This window comes from Pelodiscus sinensis, chromosome 32 (genome assembly GCF_049634645.1).
Source record: "Pelodiscus sinensis isolate JC-2024 chromosome 32, ASM4963464v1, whole genome shotgun sequence".
Taxonomy (NCBI): Eukaryota; Metazoa; Chordata; order Testudines; family Trionychidae; genus Pelodiscus; species Pelodiscus sinensis.
This window is the reverse complement of record NC_134742.1, coordinates 5430071-5446473: the sequence shown is the minus strand read 5'-3', so window position 1 is coordinate 5446473 and position 16403 is coordinate 5430071. Positions and strand designations below refer to the sequence as shown.

The 16403-nt window shown below is 49.9% G+C and overlaps 1 protein-coding gene across 5 annotated transcripts; it reads right to left on the bottom strand.

Moving 5' to 3' along the window:
• Positions 1–1889: 1889 nt before the first annotated feature.
• Positions 1890–15404, bottom strand: LOC142823291 (killer cell lectin-like receptor subfamily B member 1B allele C). 5 transcript variants are annotated; one of them, XM_075914197.1, is made up of 6 exons: positions 15248–15404; positions 11419–11517; positions 10553–10711; positions 7759–7913; positions 4913–5025; positions 1890–3838 (listed from the first exon to the last, which is right to left on the bottom strand). In XM_075914197.1, exons 1-6 carry the CDS (start codon positions 15330–15332, stop codon positions 3715–3717), a joined length of 735 nt encoding a protein of 244 aa, XP_075770312.1. In that variant the 5' UTR covers positions 15333–15404; the 3' UTR covers positions 1890–3714. The 5 variants fall into 5 exon arrangements, 4 of the variants coding, with proteins under 4 accessions (XP_075770312.1, XP_075770316.1, XP_075770313.1 ...); XM_075914201.1 differs by lacking the exon at positions 1890–3838 and adding an exon at positions 4238–4575; XR_012898560.1 differs by lacking the exon at positions 1890–3838 and adding an exon at positions 4547–4575 and having other exon boundaries at positions 4913–5508.
• Positions 15405–16403: the final 999 nt, after the last annotated feature.

Genomic DNA, 16403 nt, shown 5'->3' with positions numbered 1-16403 from the left:
TTGAGCAGATCTCAATTATGAACTTCAGGGGAGGGCTAGAGAACCTCCCACCTGACCCAACTAGCCCCCTGGTGCCATCCCTGGCAGAGGAGTCCTCATAATCCAACCCTGTCCTAGGCCCACACACCAGACCCTGCTTTCCAGCAGACATGCCGGGGAGGCATGCCGGGCAGATCGCCCGGACAAGTGCAGGGGATGTGGGGCAAAGTCCCAGCACCTAGGAGGGGAGGTGTTCCCATGCCCTGCCATGGTGCAGGCACAGGCTCCTCCAGCTGTGGGGCTGTGGCTGAACCCTGGGTGGAACAGGGATGGAGCCATGGGAAGAAGAGGGGGAAAGGGGTCTCCCCCCTTTTTTTGGCCAGGGGCCGAGGAAACTTTAATCTGCTTCTCTCTGCCCCACTGAGGGGTACTTATATTTGGGGGGGGGTTGTTTTTTGAAAAAGGCGAACTTTATTTAAAAAGGCTGAGAAACACTGATCTACAGCAGTGGGTCCCAACTTTTTCAAGCTTATGGACCCCTTTTTAATGTATTAAAATTTCACAGATCCCCAAGGGAGAAGGAAAAGAAAAGCAAGAAAAGAAAAAGGAAAAGTAAGGAAAGAAAACAAAGAAAAAGCAAAGGAGGGGAAAAATAAGGAAAGGAAAGTATGTGCCCACTGCAAACATTTAAAACGTCCCATGGGCCTCCTGCAGTACCATTGCAGACCACCAGAGGGCTGTGGCTCACAGTTTGGGAACTAGTGATCTAGAGATGGGGGTGAACAGGTAGGTGGCAACATTTGCAGAGGATACAAAATTATTCAAAATAGCTAAGTCCATAGCTGACTGCAAAGAGCTACCAAGGGATCTCGTGAAACTGGGTGACTGGGCAACGCGAGGGCAGCTGGAATGCCGTGATGAGAAATGCAAAGTGATGCACATGGCAAAATGCAATCTCCACTAGCCATACAAAATGATGGGGTATAAAATAGCTCTTACTACTCCAGAGCTCTTGGAATCCTTGTGAGTAGTTCTAAGGAAACATCTGCTCAATGTGCAGCAAGCAAACCAGTTACCAGACCATTGGGACTCATGAGGGAAGCACTAAGACAGAAAAGATTGTATAGTCTATGTCTAAATCATTGGTGCACCCACATCTTGAATACTGCATGCAGATATGGGTGCCCCATTTAAACAAAAAGATCCTGGATTTGAGACTGGACAGCAGAAATGAGTAGGTGCCAGGAACAGCTTCCCTATGCGTGTGGACAGAAGTTGTTTGTACACACATGGACAGTTCGAAGTGTTCTGAGCCAGGGCTTACTGCAGCACTTCCCCTCTTAGCACAGAGGAGGCCAGAGAGGTCAGTCCCAGGCTGGTCTATCCAAACTAGGAAGGGTGGGGTTTTCCCTTCCTTGGGGCTGTAATCCAGAAGACAATACTTGGACATTAGTTTCCTCTAATGGAGTCTTCTGTATCTAGTATCAGACCTGAGGCTTCTCTCATATGGACTTGCTGGCTGGATGGCACAAGCGTGCCTGATTTCGGTCACAACACTGCAGTTCACAGGAAGCTGGGGTCTGCTGGGTCTGACCCAGTGAGCTCCGGATCTGGAAAGCAGGTGCCTGTAACAGAACGGATGAAGGGAGATACACCCAGCTGATGCCAGCAAGCTTCCTGCCCACTGCACTGCAGAGGAAGGTAAAACACTCCCAAGGTCCCTGGAGGAAACTGTTCTTGTGCAAGAGGCCAGTGTAGACAGGCAACGTTAATTTCTTGCGCAAGAAAGCCTGATAGCTAAAATGGCGATTGGGGCTTTCTTGCGCAAGAGAGCATCTACACTGGCACGGATGTTTTTGCGCAAAAGCACATCTCTTGCGCAAAGGCATATGCCAGTGTAGATGCTCTCTTGTGCAAATATTTTAATGCAAAAACTCTTGCGTTAAAAGTATTTGCGCAAAATCATGCCGGTGTAGACGTAGGCTGGAAGAGTATGTCAACAGGGTTGCCTAGCCCACATCCTACCAGCACAAGCAATCCCCCTCTCACACAGTCACACTCGTAAATGTGTCCAACTCTCTTATCAATCAAACTAAGATGTTTGCTGGGAGACTGTTGCAGAAACTCCCTCCTTTGACGGTTAGAGAGATGGTAAAATCCACAGAAGCAGAAATAAGAACTTAAGAATGGCCATACTAGGTCAGACCAAAGGTCCAACTAGGCCAGTATCCTATCTGCTGACAGTGGCCAATACCAGATGCCCCAGATAATCATCACGTGATCCCTCTTCTGTCATCCATTTCCAGACAGACAGATACCATTCCTACCCATCCTGGCTAATAGCCATTGATGGACCTAACCTCCATGAATCCATCTAGCTCTTTTTTGAACCCTGTTAAAGTCCTAGTCTTCACCACATCCTCTGGCAAGGAGTTCCACAGGTTGACTGTGCGCTGAATGAAAAAAATCTACAGTAAGAAACTAAACCTGGAGTGGAGACTCTCCTGGATTGGAATAAAGACAAAGGATTCATCTGGTCTGTTTTGGAGTACAGACACACACTGGATCCTTCACCTCAGAGCCAAACTGACAGCTGAAAGAAAGGTCACAGCCAATGTTCCCTCTAATCTTTTCCATCCGTGTGCGGCGTTTTTCCATCCACATGCAGAATAAATTTTGTTATGAGGCACATGCCAATGTGCACTACCAGTAGAAAAAAAAGACCTAGCTGGGGCACTCTACTAATTGACTGGGTGGCATCTGAATCTCCCTTGCATGGCTGCAGATGCGCACGGCTTACAGGGAACACTGGTCACAGCCTTTAAGGTGCTGCCAAGGTTTTGGGTGAGCAGCACTTGGTTAGACAGGGAACAAGCTTGTTAAATACGTCCAGGCTCTAGAACACATTACGATTTTATTTTGTATGTAGCCATTTGTTCCCCAGAACTCCACGTGAACCTCTGCTTTGTTACACTGACCACTGATTTCACTATGCACGTATGTAAGTGCCGTGGGTTAAGCGGACCAGTGCTCGGAGGCAGAACCGTTCCTTTGGTTGTAGTAAATATTGCAGGGGAGCACGGGAGCAGGGGCTGGACATTCCCAGAGGACACTTAGAGGGCTTGAGAGCACGATGATACTACCCTGCTGTGACTGCAAACCCAGCAATGAGAGGTAGGGGTGAGGGCGTGGGCGGCAGGCAGGAAGTTTAAGGCAGTTGTAAATTACACCCCCAGTGATCAGAGCCATGGCAAGAGAAGTGTAGGGGCTGGACTCCCTCTCCATCGGCACCCCAGGCTCTGCCCCCATTTTACCCCTGTTCCCTCCCCCCCAATTCCATCCTTTTCCCCAACTCCGCTCCCCTGTTGGTCCCAAGCAATGCTGGGAGCCAGTGAGGCGTAGCATAGCAGGGCTGGTAGAACTGCTGCACTTCCCAGCCCCCATGTCCCCGCTGTGGCAGGGCAGACAGGAGTGGAGCTGGTGACATTGCTGTCAGCCCTCATGCCCCCCTGAAACGGGGCTCCCCAAAGCATAGGTCCTGCACCATCATATAGGTGGGACGGCTCTGCCAGCGAGAAGGACCGGGGAGGGCGGAGAAGCTGAGACTGTAAGGGGCACCTCAGTCCCAGCCCTGCTCCCCCCCCCAGAGCTCTGATCTTCCCCGGCTCAGAGCTAACACCACAATCCTGCCCTGAACACTAGTATTTCATGTTCCAGGGATAATCCTCAGCCTGGTTATATCACGACAGCGTCTCTCTGGCAGATCCATTTGAACTCAGCATCACACGTCTCCCACTGAATCCGGCTGCCTCTGATCCCACCACAGCTGTTCCCGTCTGCAGGGCCAGAGACGGGGAAGCTGCAGAATGAAAGAGCAAGTCCATGTCACTGTGGCTCCTTGTCACAAGGAAAGGCCCGTCAATGGTACCTTTTCTCCTCCCCTCTCTGATGGGACAGGCTCAGATGAAGGGCTTGGCTACACCCGAGGGCTGCGTCTAGACTGGCATGATTTTGCGGAAATACTTTTAATGGAAAAGTTTTTCCATTAAAAGTATTTCCGCAAAAGCACGTCTAGATTGGCATGGATGCTTTTGTGCAAAAAGTGCTTTTGTGCAAAAGCATCCGTGGCCAGTCTAGATGCGATTTTGCGCAAGAAAGCCCCGATCGCCATTTTAGCCATCGGGGCTTTTTTGCACAAAACAGTTCTTCCCTGTCTACACTGGCCCTCTTGCACAAATATTCTTGTGCAAGAGGGCTTTTTCCCGAGCAGGAGCATGAAAGTATTTGCACAAGAAGCACTGATTTTGTACATTACAAAGTCAGTGTTCTTGCACAAATTCAAGCGGCCAGTGTAGACAGCTGGCAAGTTTTTGCACAAAAGCAGGTGTTTTTGCACAAAATCTTGCCAGTCTAGATGCACCCAAAGTGCTGCAGTGAAGATGTTACCTGCAGAATCTTCAGCCACCTGCCAGCATGGATGTGTCTCAGAGGGAGGCAGGTTCAGTGGTTAGGGCACTGAGCTGGGTTCAGTTCCCTGTCACACGGTGGGCGTGACACTCAGGTTACAGCTGCACTGCAGCATTCTTCCAGAAAAGCCTATACAAATGAAGCCCAGAGTGGAATATTGCCATGCTTCGTTTGCATAATTAATTAGCAGCCGCTTTTGCACAAGAGGCTTTTGCGTAGAAAGGAGCTGTGTAGACGGCGCCTTTTTGTGCAAAAACCCCCTCTTGTGCAAGAGCCGTTTTTCCTGAAAAAATGAGGGGCCTTTGCTGTGACAATAAAAATGCCCTTAATCGAAATAGCTACGGGAGTAAAACGTGCAGCTGTAGGCCAGGTCTTGGACTGATGTTGGACATTTAACATCAACACATTGTACAGCAGAAGCTTTTCTCACGCATCTCTCAGACAGGAAGCGACAGGCAGCACTCACCGGGCTGGATCTACCGGGGAGCCGTCCACCCAGGTCCAGTTCCCCCCTGGAGGCGTCACTTTAAGTCCGATCCAGGCAGCGTTTGCATCTTGTGTAACATTCTGTATGGAGTCCTGTGAGGGGCAAGCAGGGGAGGAGGGGTGAATATGGTGTAACGTGCTCTTTATTAGTGCGCCTGTGAAATGGGGCTCCAGTGGCTCTGCCCAGGCTGCCAGCTGAAGAACCCATCAGTGCCTGAGCTAACTCACTCTCACCCCTGGGCAGGCAGAATCCTAGTACTGGGGTGAGGAAATGTGACTGTACACACAGAGTAACCCCACTCTCATTCCTTAGTGTCACAGGCTGAGCGGGCCCTTTAAGGGAGCCCTGGGTTCCACCTCACCTGTGACGGTGCCCCTGGACGGAGAGGTTCAGGGGAGGGAAGCAGGTGACCTGGCGCCAGGCCTGGTGGGGCTACAAGGGCAGCCTGAGTCCAGGTGAGGCAGGGAGAGGTTTTGCAGGGGAGGCGGTTTGTGTGAGGAGTTCTCTGCAGAATGGCCCTGCAACTGTTTCCAAGCCTTTCTTCTCATGACCCAGGTGAAGATAATTGTTGGCACCTGCAACCCAACATAATGTGACTAGTACATGGGCTGAGGAGGGGAGCTTTGGGGTGGAGGATGGGGTTCTGGCTTGGGGGGGGTCAGGGCTGGGGCAGGAGGGGCTTACCTTGAGCGGCTTCCTAGTCAGCGGTGCAGCTGGGGGGGGGGGCCTAAGGCAGCTTCCTGCCTCTTCTGGCATCACAGATCAGGCTGCGCCCCAGAAGTAGGCAGCAGCAGGTTCCCAGCCCATGGGAGTGTGGAGCTAAAGCTCAGGGCAGGGGTGGTGCACGGAGCCCTGGGTGTCGTCGACGCCCCCCCCCCCCCACTCCAGGGGCTGGGCCTGCTGCCAGCCGCTTCTGGAGCACAGCACAGTCTGCAGTGCCAGGACAGGCAGGGAACGGCCTTAGCCCCCACTGGTCACCCTGCAGCAATGAGCCCCAGGGCCTGACATTCCACCCGCCCCCCAGCCCTGGGTCGCAACCCCTAGTCTGAAAACCACTGGCTTTCGTCACGTGATCCCTCAAGGTCATGAGGGAGCAAAGGCTGTAGGATCCAGCTGGGCAGTGCGGGGCGGGGAGCTGCGGGGTTCTGGTTCCAAGCCATGTCCCCATCAGCCAGAAGAGATGCTGATTCCCCCTGTGCCATAACTGAGGTTCTTGGAGATGTGTGTCCCGGTGGGTGCTCTGCTTTAGGGCCGGGCGCGTCCTGGCGCTGCTGATCAGAGACTTTTGGGAGCAGGGCCGGATTAAGGGCGGGGGCTAGCCGGGCAGCTGCCCGGGGCGCTAACCTATGGGGGGCACCTGATTGAAGTGGTAAGGGGTACTGCATCAGGCGCCCCCCATAGGTTGCCGCCTGGAGGCGGGGCCGTGCATATGCCACGTGCCCAGGCACGTGGCACCTGATTGACATGTATGGGGTGCCACGCACCCAGGCGGGACTGCGCATGTGCTGCGCGCCCACTGCCCAGGGCGCAAGAATGGCTCAGGCCGGCCCTGTCTGGGAGTCGTGCCTGGTGAGGGTGCACATGAGCAGTAGCCACCTGGTATTGCTGGTACGCATCTGTCCAAATCCCCTCTCTACCGTAAAGCTCAAATAGCGAACTCCAGAATAGAGGGGAGAAGGGACCGTAGTGGAGCACACACAGGGACACACACTGCCTGGCTGAGTCACCTCCTTTGACTAAGTGCTATCCCTGCAGGTACTCCACTTTTGGTGACTCTATTGTAGGGTAAACTAAGGCAGCCCTAAAAGTGCTAGTAGGCCTCTAAACAGCATAACTCCATTCCCACAGTCAGGATAAGAACTGCAGACAGTAAAAGACCCTGGGCACCATAGCAACCACGTTCTAAAACACTCAAACAAGGTCTCAGTTGGTAACGTAACACATTTTGCTTAAGATAACATTCATAAAATGTGCTTAAACTGTCTTGCTTCACTCCTAGATAATAAGCCTGAGAACCAAGTGCTGCACCAACTCAAGGCCATACCCGCCTGCTATAGCAACATCATCATCTGTGCAGACTAAAATGTTATTACTGTTTTGCTAACATGTTTTGGCATTTAAACAATAACCACCTGTATATTAATTAATGAGCTGTTACTTTGCAATGGGCGGAGATATTATGTAATCTTTAGTAGTTCTATTGGCTTATGTGCTCATTTCATCTTGCTGCTAGACCTATCAAATCATTTTTCCTCCGTCCACCTGCTAACTATATAACCTATTGTATTGTGTTAATTAACCAGTGTTCACCAGGGTAACCCCTGCGTGTCACTCCATCAGCTGGTGTAATAAATCCTCCGCTTGTTTTCATCTGCATCCAGAGTGTCCTGGTTTATTTCCAACATCTACAGAAGTGCCTCATTAGGCAAAGCTGGGGTCTGGCATAGGTTGATGATAATGCTGAGTATTGCATCGTTCTCAGAGCTTGTTGTTAGTCCATGGTGATTAGTGTATATTGAAGCCCAGCTAGCAGCCTGATAGATCTCTGATCCCTGACAGGGGTTCTAGCTTTGGTGGCAGATAACAGAGGTAGGAAGAAATCCATTTTGATACCCTGTTTCAACATGGTGGTGCCTTTCAATCCAGAATGCGCTGGCACCGAAAATGGGTCACCCACCAGGTCAGCACTCGAAGAGGAAGGGAAGAAAACTCTGCTCCCCCGCCCATTGTAGAGTTTGTGGGATAGAGTCAGGCTGGAGAAACCTGCTACCCCGGGGTTGTAACTAGCAACACACAACTCTCTCTGAGCCTGTGTTGTGCGTTACCAGCTCCTCCTGGCTCTGGATCACGAGCAGTTGCGAGCTCTTCCCCGAGCAGTCATCCCGGCTCCCGGCCCAGTTTTTACTCCCTTTCGACAGCCAGTAGCACTTGTCCCCACGCAGCAGCCAGTCCCTGGGGCAGAGTTTGCACCCAGCGCCCCCTGCAGGGAGAGATGGCAACAGAAGTGTCGTTAATTCTGAACATTCAAATGACAGCCAGCTGAAAACTCTTGTTCAAAGTTGTTTTTTTAATGGAAAATTCCATTTGGACAAAAAATGATTTTTTAAAGTTTTGGTGTCATTTTCATTTTTTTATGAGGGGAAGGAGCTTAAACTGGAAATACTAATTTTTTTGAGAGGTAGGGGAGGATTTCATTCAGATTTGGAGGGGAAAATCAACACTCCTAACATTTCCCCCATTGGAAAAGAGGGAGAGGATTTCACTCTTCTACTCCCTTAAAAGGACACCAACATTTCTTTTCATATATTTCACGAGCCAGGTTTGCGGTGTATCAGCTCTAGTTCTGGATATTGCTGAAGTTTCCCCTACAACTGCGTAAAACTTCAGAGTTAATGTACTAGGCAGGACTTTTCTCAGGGGTCAGCATGCAAGCAGCAGGATGTGCGGTAATCCAGGCATGACGGGTGCTGGCTGAGGGTACATCTACACTGCATGGCTATTTTGTGATACTGGAGGTATCCCAAAATAGCTACCTCGCATCTTAATAAGCTGCCCCTTATTACGAAAGCGACAAGGAGTCCTGTGACACCTTATACTAACAGATTTATTGGAGCATAAGCTTTTGTGGGCAAAGACCCACTTCATCAGATGCATGTAGTGGAAATGTCCAGAGGCAGGTATAAATATGGAGGCAAGAATAAGGGTAGAGATAACGAAGCCAATTCAGTCAGGGAGGATGAGGCCCACTTCTAGCAGCTAATCTGGAGGTGTGAACACCAAGAGAGGAGAAACTGCTTTTGTATGTGGTATTCACACCTCCCAATCACCTGCTAGAAGTGGGCCTCACCCTCCCTGACTGAATTGACCTCGTTATCTCTACCCTTATTCTTGCCTGCATATTTATACCTGCCTCTGGAAATTTCCACTACATGCATCTGACGAAGTGGGTCTTTGCCTACAAAAGCTTATGCTCCAATACATCTGTTAGTCTATAAGGTGCCACAGGACTCCTTGTAGCTTTTGCAGATCCAGACTAACACAGCTACCCCTTTGATACCCTTATTACAAAATACTTTTCAAAATAATGGGTGCACTATTTCACCATCTCTGTAACCTGTTAAGGGATGTCTGGAAATAGTGCATTATTTCAAAATTAGGTGCTGTGTAGACACACCAAATATCAAAATAACCTATTCTGAAATAGAATCAAAATAAGATACACAATTGGCGTAGCACAATTTGCGTATCTTATTTCGAGTTTAGGGGTCCGTGTAGACGCACTCTGAGCTGGGAGGCCAGAGAAGAGAAAATTCACTCAAAGCCTATACACAGAGTTGCTCTCTTGCTAAAGATCTTCTGTAACTCAGTTACAAGTTCTGGACTCGACCCAGGAATCACTGGATGGGACTGTCTCTGGATTGGTGCATTAAACATTGTTCACTGAGGTTTGGCCACAACAGCGCAGAAAAGCTTAATAGAGACAAGTTCGACATATGCACTGATGGGAGTCCTGAAGGGAAATTCTGTATGGAAACAGATAATATTGATGACTGAGACTGAGGTAGAAGGACCAAAGCAGTACTGAACCCAGCTAGCAGTAGGGGGCGCTGTACCACTGCTACTGCCATGCTTCAGCTGAGATCTAAAAGCAATGTCCCCTTGGGGTCATTAAGAACACAAGAGCTTCCCAGTTATGATGTAAACTTCGAAGAAATGTGCGAAAATCTGCAGCACCAGAAGTCCCATTAAATAAAGTCTCATTAAATAATGGCTCATTGATGCTGTCATTAATCATTATGTCAAAGATCAATAATAGTAAGTTGTACAGTTTCAGTCATGCAAATGCGAGTTTTTATAAGGCTCTATGTTGACCACTTGATCTGAGTTTTAATGCAGTTTGGCTCTTTGGTTGGAAAAGGTCCCCCCACCCCCGCATTAGTTATAAAAAGTCCATTTGCTTAAAAATAGCCCTGTTGTCTGAACATTGTTTTCCTGCTGTCGTTACAAGGGGAATTGACAAAAATGGCCTTTTTCAAAATGAAATTCTTTACAGGACACCTGTTTCATGTGACTTTTTCTATTTTTTGTTGAAATAGACTCCTGCCTCACATTGACTAAAAAGTGAAAGATGACTCCCTTCGTTAGGCACTGTCATTTTGGCAATGTTGCCATCTCTCATTGTTATCACACGTCCTGTGAAGTTTGGTGTTTTCTTTAAAATCCCAGCTTGTGGGGTCATGGGATTAGGGGAGAAGCTGTTTCATTACAGAAAGTTCCTGGTCCTTGTAAGTCCTACAAAAGCCTGACAGCACAACCCAAGTGCAACCTAAAGGCTCAGAAACCAGAAGGCAAATATAAAGAACCCCCAAATCATAATTTTCCTAAAATACGCCAATCTCATGATTTTTTAGGGCCTGACGCATGGTTTTTGGATGCCTGGGGACTGCTACACTGGCATAATGGATCCTCAATAGGAACGAACATCTGATCATTGTATTTCGAGCTGACAACACCCCTTGAACATAGTGACTGAATTTTCAATCATAGTGAGTGAATTTTAAATCAAACTCTGTAGGAGGGAGTGACTCTCGGCTCTGGGACATCCAGAGCTGTGCTTACCTGGGAAGCTGTGCGGCTCACATAGAATTGGTTTCAAACGGGACCGGAAATCCTCCAGGCAGGAGCTGCATTCAGTGCTGCTGATGCTGGTTTCACTATTCTCCGGTGTATTCCGAGCTCCTCCGGTCTGTCCTTCTCCAGAGCCACGCAACTGGGAAACTTCAAAAGAGCATCCGCGTCAATGAAAAGCACTTCTAGTGCAGCTGGTTAGGGATTAAAAATAACATTGGGAGGGTGTAGAAACATCACACAGTGTAGTGTCTATCACAGTGAGGGTGAGGACAGAGGAAGAGAATCTGGTTCACTACATAGCGTAAGTGCCTTTGTGACTTCCATCAGCCTGCCTTAGCCGGATCACACGAGTTTCATGCATCCAGCTCTTAACTGCCACCTTGTTCCTGTAACGTTTTGGCCTGGTGGCGATGTAATGCCCAGGGTTTCATTTGCAGACACACTGGAATCAGGAACAGAACAGCCTTAAGAATTGAGGATGAGACGAGAATTCATGATGGACCATCAAACCCAAATGGATAAATAGATTGGCACCGGGTTGTGTGTGTGCGTGGGGGGGTGGGCAGGCCTTGCTCTGGGGCCCAGCAATTCAAAGGGGCCCAGGGCTCCTAGGTATCATCGCTGCTGCTATTGCAGTGGCCAGAGTCCTGGGCCCTTTAAAATTGACCACCTGGAGCACCATGCCCTGAGTGGGCAGCTCTGAGGACTGGGAGGGGGGCTGTGCTCTGGGCTGACTGCCCTGGCCCCGCTCCCTTTTGCCTGAGGTCCCACCCCTTGTGGGGTGCAGAACCGCCCCACCCACCTTGCTCGAGGGCCTGCACAAGCTGAGGGAGCCCCTGATGGGTGCTACTTACCCCAAACCCCCAGTGCTATCACAGCTACTGTCAGGACGACGTTCCCAGCCCATCCGGCCCCCACAGCAATGCGATGCCACCGGGGACATGGAGGGGGCCCTGTAAGACACAAAGTTTGGAGAAACACCCTCAGCCCCCAGTGTGAGAAATAGCAATGAAACTTGTTCTTCAGAGCCTATTGCAGCCTCCTGCCACGGGGCGTCCATTCCTCTGCACACACCACTAGGGGCAGCGTCAACAAGGGCAGCCTCTTCCACCCATTTTTCCCCCCCAGAAACATCATTGCGCCTTTTCCTACTTTGTCTCTTATGCATGGATGGCCCTCCCGGAGTCATTGTATAAAGCCACTGCTCTGCCCTGCTTCAGATCCCTTCTTATGTCCCCTGGGACCATGCCACCCGTGGTAAACTGCCTCGCAGTAACACCTAAACAAGTGGCCTGGTAAGGCAGCTGCTGAAGGGAGGGCTGTGAGGTACGTCCTCCAGTGGCCTAATAGTGAAGGCATGAGCCTCCAGAAGCTGAGGTTGTGGGTTCAAATCCCCTCCCACCTGCATGCCCATCTTGAGAGCAGCAGGGCACCCACCAGCAGCCTCCCCACGGCTGTAGCTGGGTGGGTGGCTTGCGCTGGTCTGCGCTCAACTGCCACATAGCCTGCCCTTGCTACCTACCAGAGCCAGGCCACTGTGCAACCCCAGAAATAAGCTACCCACCCCAAGGAGCAGCCAGGCACCCACCTCCAGCTTGCTCATGGCTGGAGCTGGCAGCAGCCGAAGGTGGTAGGGAGAAGGTAGCTGCTGCAGTGGCCACGCAGGGAAGGCATCAGCCTCTAGAGTTGTGGGTTCAAGTCTTCCTCCTTGCCCTGAGATCAGCCAGGCACCCTGGACCTTCTTGCCCAGGGCTGGAGTTGGAGCTGGCAGGGTCAAGATGGGTGACCTGCTCAGGGCTGTGCTCAGCTCAGCCATCATGAAGCCTGCCCTGCCCTGATTGTGGCTGGATATGGAGTTGGGCCAGGATTGCGTCCTCCCCTCCTACCTCTTTGGGGCCCAGACAGCCAAGCTGAGCCTAGGACAGGGCTGTCCCAGGAGCATGACACACCTAGGGACAGACTGCAGCCATCAGATGGGGGGGACGGGGGCTGGTCAGGTAGCTTGCTCTGGGGCTGTGCTGGAGCCAGGCCACCATAGCCAGATGGAGATAATCTGCCACCGCCAGCTCCTCTTCCGGCTTCGAGTGTGCCCTGGGAACATGCCCTCAGCTGGCCCCTTTCAATGAGCTGAGTCCCTCAGCCAGCTCTTTCCATGGTGCAGCTGGCTTTTACTGGGGGGTGCACGGCCACGTTGCTCCGATACCCCCCCCCCGATACTTTTCCCCCCCAATACTTTTGGTGAGTGTGAGGAGACTGGACCCCTGCTGCTGAGTCCCAGCCCTGCTAGTCCCCCTGTGCTGCATCAGTTGTGGGAAGAGGTGGGGTGGAGATGGACCGAGGATGGGGAAGAGGAGGGGAGAGGGTGGAGCAAAGGTAGGGAGGAGCAGAACAGAGGCAGGGCCTGGGAGAGAGGGGGCTGGTCCCAGCCCTTCCCTGTGGTGGGAGGGAGGGGGTCTCATGGCTGTTGGCCCCCTATGTGCCTCCTTACTAGTCACCCCTTCCCCGAGTCCTGCGAGTCCTGCAATTGGATTCCTGCAGGTGGATCTTGGTGTCAATTGACTTTAATGGGATTCTGTGCAGACGTAAATGAAGGTCCACCCCTAACTCTCAGATCACCAGATGGGGACCTAGTTTCCAGTCAAGCTAGTGTCAGTCTTTAGCTTAACAACGCCAGATAAGTGCAGCTAGAGAAACAAATCTAGCTCTTGGATACGGTGGTGTAAGATTGGAGAAACTGCATTGACTCCTAACAGAGTTCCTCTGGATTTACTCTGATGTAACATGCAGAATCTAATTGCTAAAATATTTTTCAAGAGTACATCAGATCTGTATTAAATATTTGAAAATAATATCACAAGAGCTTGGAGACAGTTTCATGATGGTTCACAACAAAAATTAAATTTTTGATGAGACAGACCCCTATTATGCTAGGTATTGTGATGTAAACGGATACCAAAGCAAGATCTCTTAGACAACGTCAACTCCTAATAACATCGTATCAGGCACTTTTGTAAAAGACTGTTTCAATGACTGTTTCAGCAAGCGCACAGCAAGAATTCTTTTAAGTATGATACATCTGTAGGTATTCTTAAAGAAGGAAAACTGATGAGATAAAAGAAGCCAGAATCATTGTCAATATCCAAGTTTAATTGAAGGTAGTAACCATATAGTATGATTGATTATATCATATCACCCCTTATATTCAGCTTCATTAAATATATGGGTGATTAGAGTGGGATTGTCAGAAACACCTAAGTCACTTGGGCACTTCAGAAAAATGTACTCTTTGTGTAAATCTGTAGCCTTACTGTATATATAGAAAATAGAGTGGAGAAATAGCTATTTAATATTTACATTATTTTCCCTCAGCTTCCGAAGTATCAAGATTTTTAACTCGTAATATAATTTTTCAGGGAAATCACAAATTATTTACACTATTCAGTTTATTTCCTTTAACTTACAATTGGTTCCAGCTATTTTCAGTATTCTTGTAACACTGAGATCCCTTCACTGGACTCCCCTCGGTCACTATCTTCTCCTTGACAGACTCTCCTAACTCCATGCTTCAGTTAAACTACAGGGCAATAAGTCGCCGTCTCTTCTGCACTCAGAAACAGATCACATCCTCTCTGTCCTTGCAAAACTTTCCCGGTTTCGTGTCCATTTCAGCACCCAGTAGAAAAATCCCCTTCCTTGTCTCTTTCATTCCCATCCACCACTGGCCATATTTTTCTCCTTTCTTTCTCTTTTCCGGTTCCTACATTCTTCAGACACTGGTCTTCTCTCTCCTACTTATATCACTACTGCATTTAGTGGACTCCTTCCTTCCTGCCCCCACATTAAAGTTGGCCCTAGACCTGACTGGCACCCCAGGCCAGGAATATCTTTGGTGCCTCTCCATTTGTAAAACTTTTGTACACCTCATTAGTAGCCATTTCACTCTATGCCCAGCACCCCCTAAACACAGCCCCCCTGAAGGCGGTCGCCTGCCCCTAAATCCAGCCATGGCCACAGTACCTACTATCTACCACCATCTTTGGGACCTGTCCGATTCCACCTCTTCAGTCCTATGTGGATTTTAACCTTCTCCCTAATAAAACAAATTCTATTCTATGAGTCTCCCTCATTCCTTGTGCTCAGCCATTCTTTCTCAGACTCACCCAATGTACTGCTCTCTGCCCCGCAACTATAACCCACTTTTTATGGATTGTTACCTTGGTAGTTGGCTGAAATAGTTATGAACCCAGTAGGAAGGGTATCATACAAAGAACAACTAGATTCCATTGCACTTGTATTTGCACGTCAGAGACTATGAAGTTTTCTGTGACAAACTAAAGTGCCCGCTCTTTCCTTCACAGAGTCCAATTGCTGAGAAAGCGGCGAGGAGTCCTGTGGCACCTTATAGACTAACTGAAGTGCCTCTATAAGACTCTATAAGTTGCCACAGGACTTCTCGTCGCTTTTGCAGATTCAGACTAACACGGCTACCCCTCTGACAATTGCTGAGAGTGGCTCAGAATTTCACATTAGCTAAGTCCTATCATCCATAAAGCACACAGCTGCTTGTTGGCTTTATTTCCCTAAACAATCTGTGCTGCAAATAAAAAAAAACATTTTAAAAAGTGGCACCCTAAGCAAAGCCTGACCATACTGGTACACACAGATGAAACCTAATGCACTTACTGAGATGAGGAGATCCTTGTGGTGGCCTTGAAGAGGAACTGGCTCCAGGAATGTTTAAATCAGCATAAACTACCTCTCCAGCCATGGCAAGTACAAAGGAAGGTGTAAGCGCACAGCAGGGAGTTTGTACCTAAGAACAGTCTCAGGCGTATGTCTGCCCTCTGGTGAGCAATAGCCTGTGTCTATTCTATTCTATATAGGATTTTCTAATAGGACACCCACTCAAAGTGAAGCAGCAGTCAAAACCAAGCAAACAAACAAAATGTTAGGAATCATTAAGAAAAAGATGCAGAATATCTTATTGCCTCTTTACAAATCCATGGGACACCCACACCTTGACTACTGTGTGCAGATGTGGTTGCCTCACCTCAAGAAAGATATATGGGGGTATGTCTACACTACAAAGTTAGTTCGAACTAACGGACGTTAGTTCGAACTAACTTTAATAGGTGCTACACTAGCGCTCCGCTAGTTCGAATTTGAATCGAACTAGCGGAGCGCTTAGTTCGAACTAGGTAAACCTCATTTTACGAGGACTAACGCCTAGTTCGAACTAGCTAGTTCGAACTAAGGGCTGTGTAGCCCTTTAGTTCGAACTAGTGGGAGGCTAGCCCTCCCCAGGTTTCCCTGGTGGCCACTCTGGCCAACACCAGGGAAACTCTATGCCCCCCTCCCAGCCCCGGACCCCTTAAAGGGGCACGGGCTGGCTACGGTGCCCGTGCCAGGTGCAAGCCTGCCAGCACCCAGCTAGCAGACCCTGCACCTGGCACGGCACAGAGCCACCCACCCGATGCCCCCCAGCCCACCCCCTCTTGCCGGGACCAGGCTGGCGGCTCCCGGGAGCTTGCCCTGGACCGCAAGAGGCGGGCACCTTCCTGGGCTAGTGCGGACATCGTGGACCTCGTCCACGATCTCCGCACTAGGCACAGAAAAGTGGCCGTCTAGGGCAGGAGAGCTGCCAGCCTGGCCACCCAGGACCAGGTGTGCATGAAAATCAAGGGGGTCCACTGAGACCCCCGACACTGAGCCCTGAGCTTACAATGGCCGTACTGGGTCAGACCAAAGGTCCATCTAGCCCAGTAGCCTGTCTGCCGAGAGCGGCCAACACTAGGGACCCTGGAGGGGATGGACCGAAGACAATGACCAAGCCATTTGT

What these genes read in the sequence shown, in the direction of transcription:
- LOC142823291 (XM_075914197.1), bottom strand. Translation starts at nt 15,332, where the DNA reads ATGGCTGGAGAGGTAGTTTATGCTGATTTAAACATTCCTGGAGCCAGT. An exon ending in ACAAGGATCTCCTCATCTCA is followed by an intron (nt 11,518 to 15,247) that starts GTAAGTGCATTA and finishes TGTGTCTTACAG; the next exon opens with GGCCCCCTCCATGTCCCCGG. An exon ending in TCCCCGGTAGATCCAGCCCG is followed by an intron (nt 3,839 to 4,912) that starts GTGAGTGCTGCC and finishes TTCATTCTGCAG; the next exon opens with CTTCCCCGTCTCTGGCCCTG.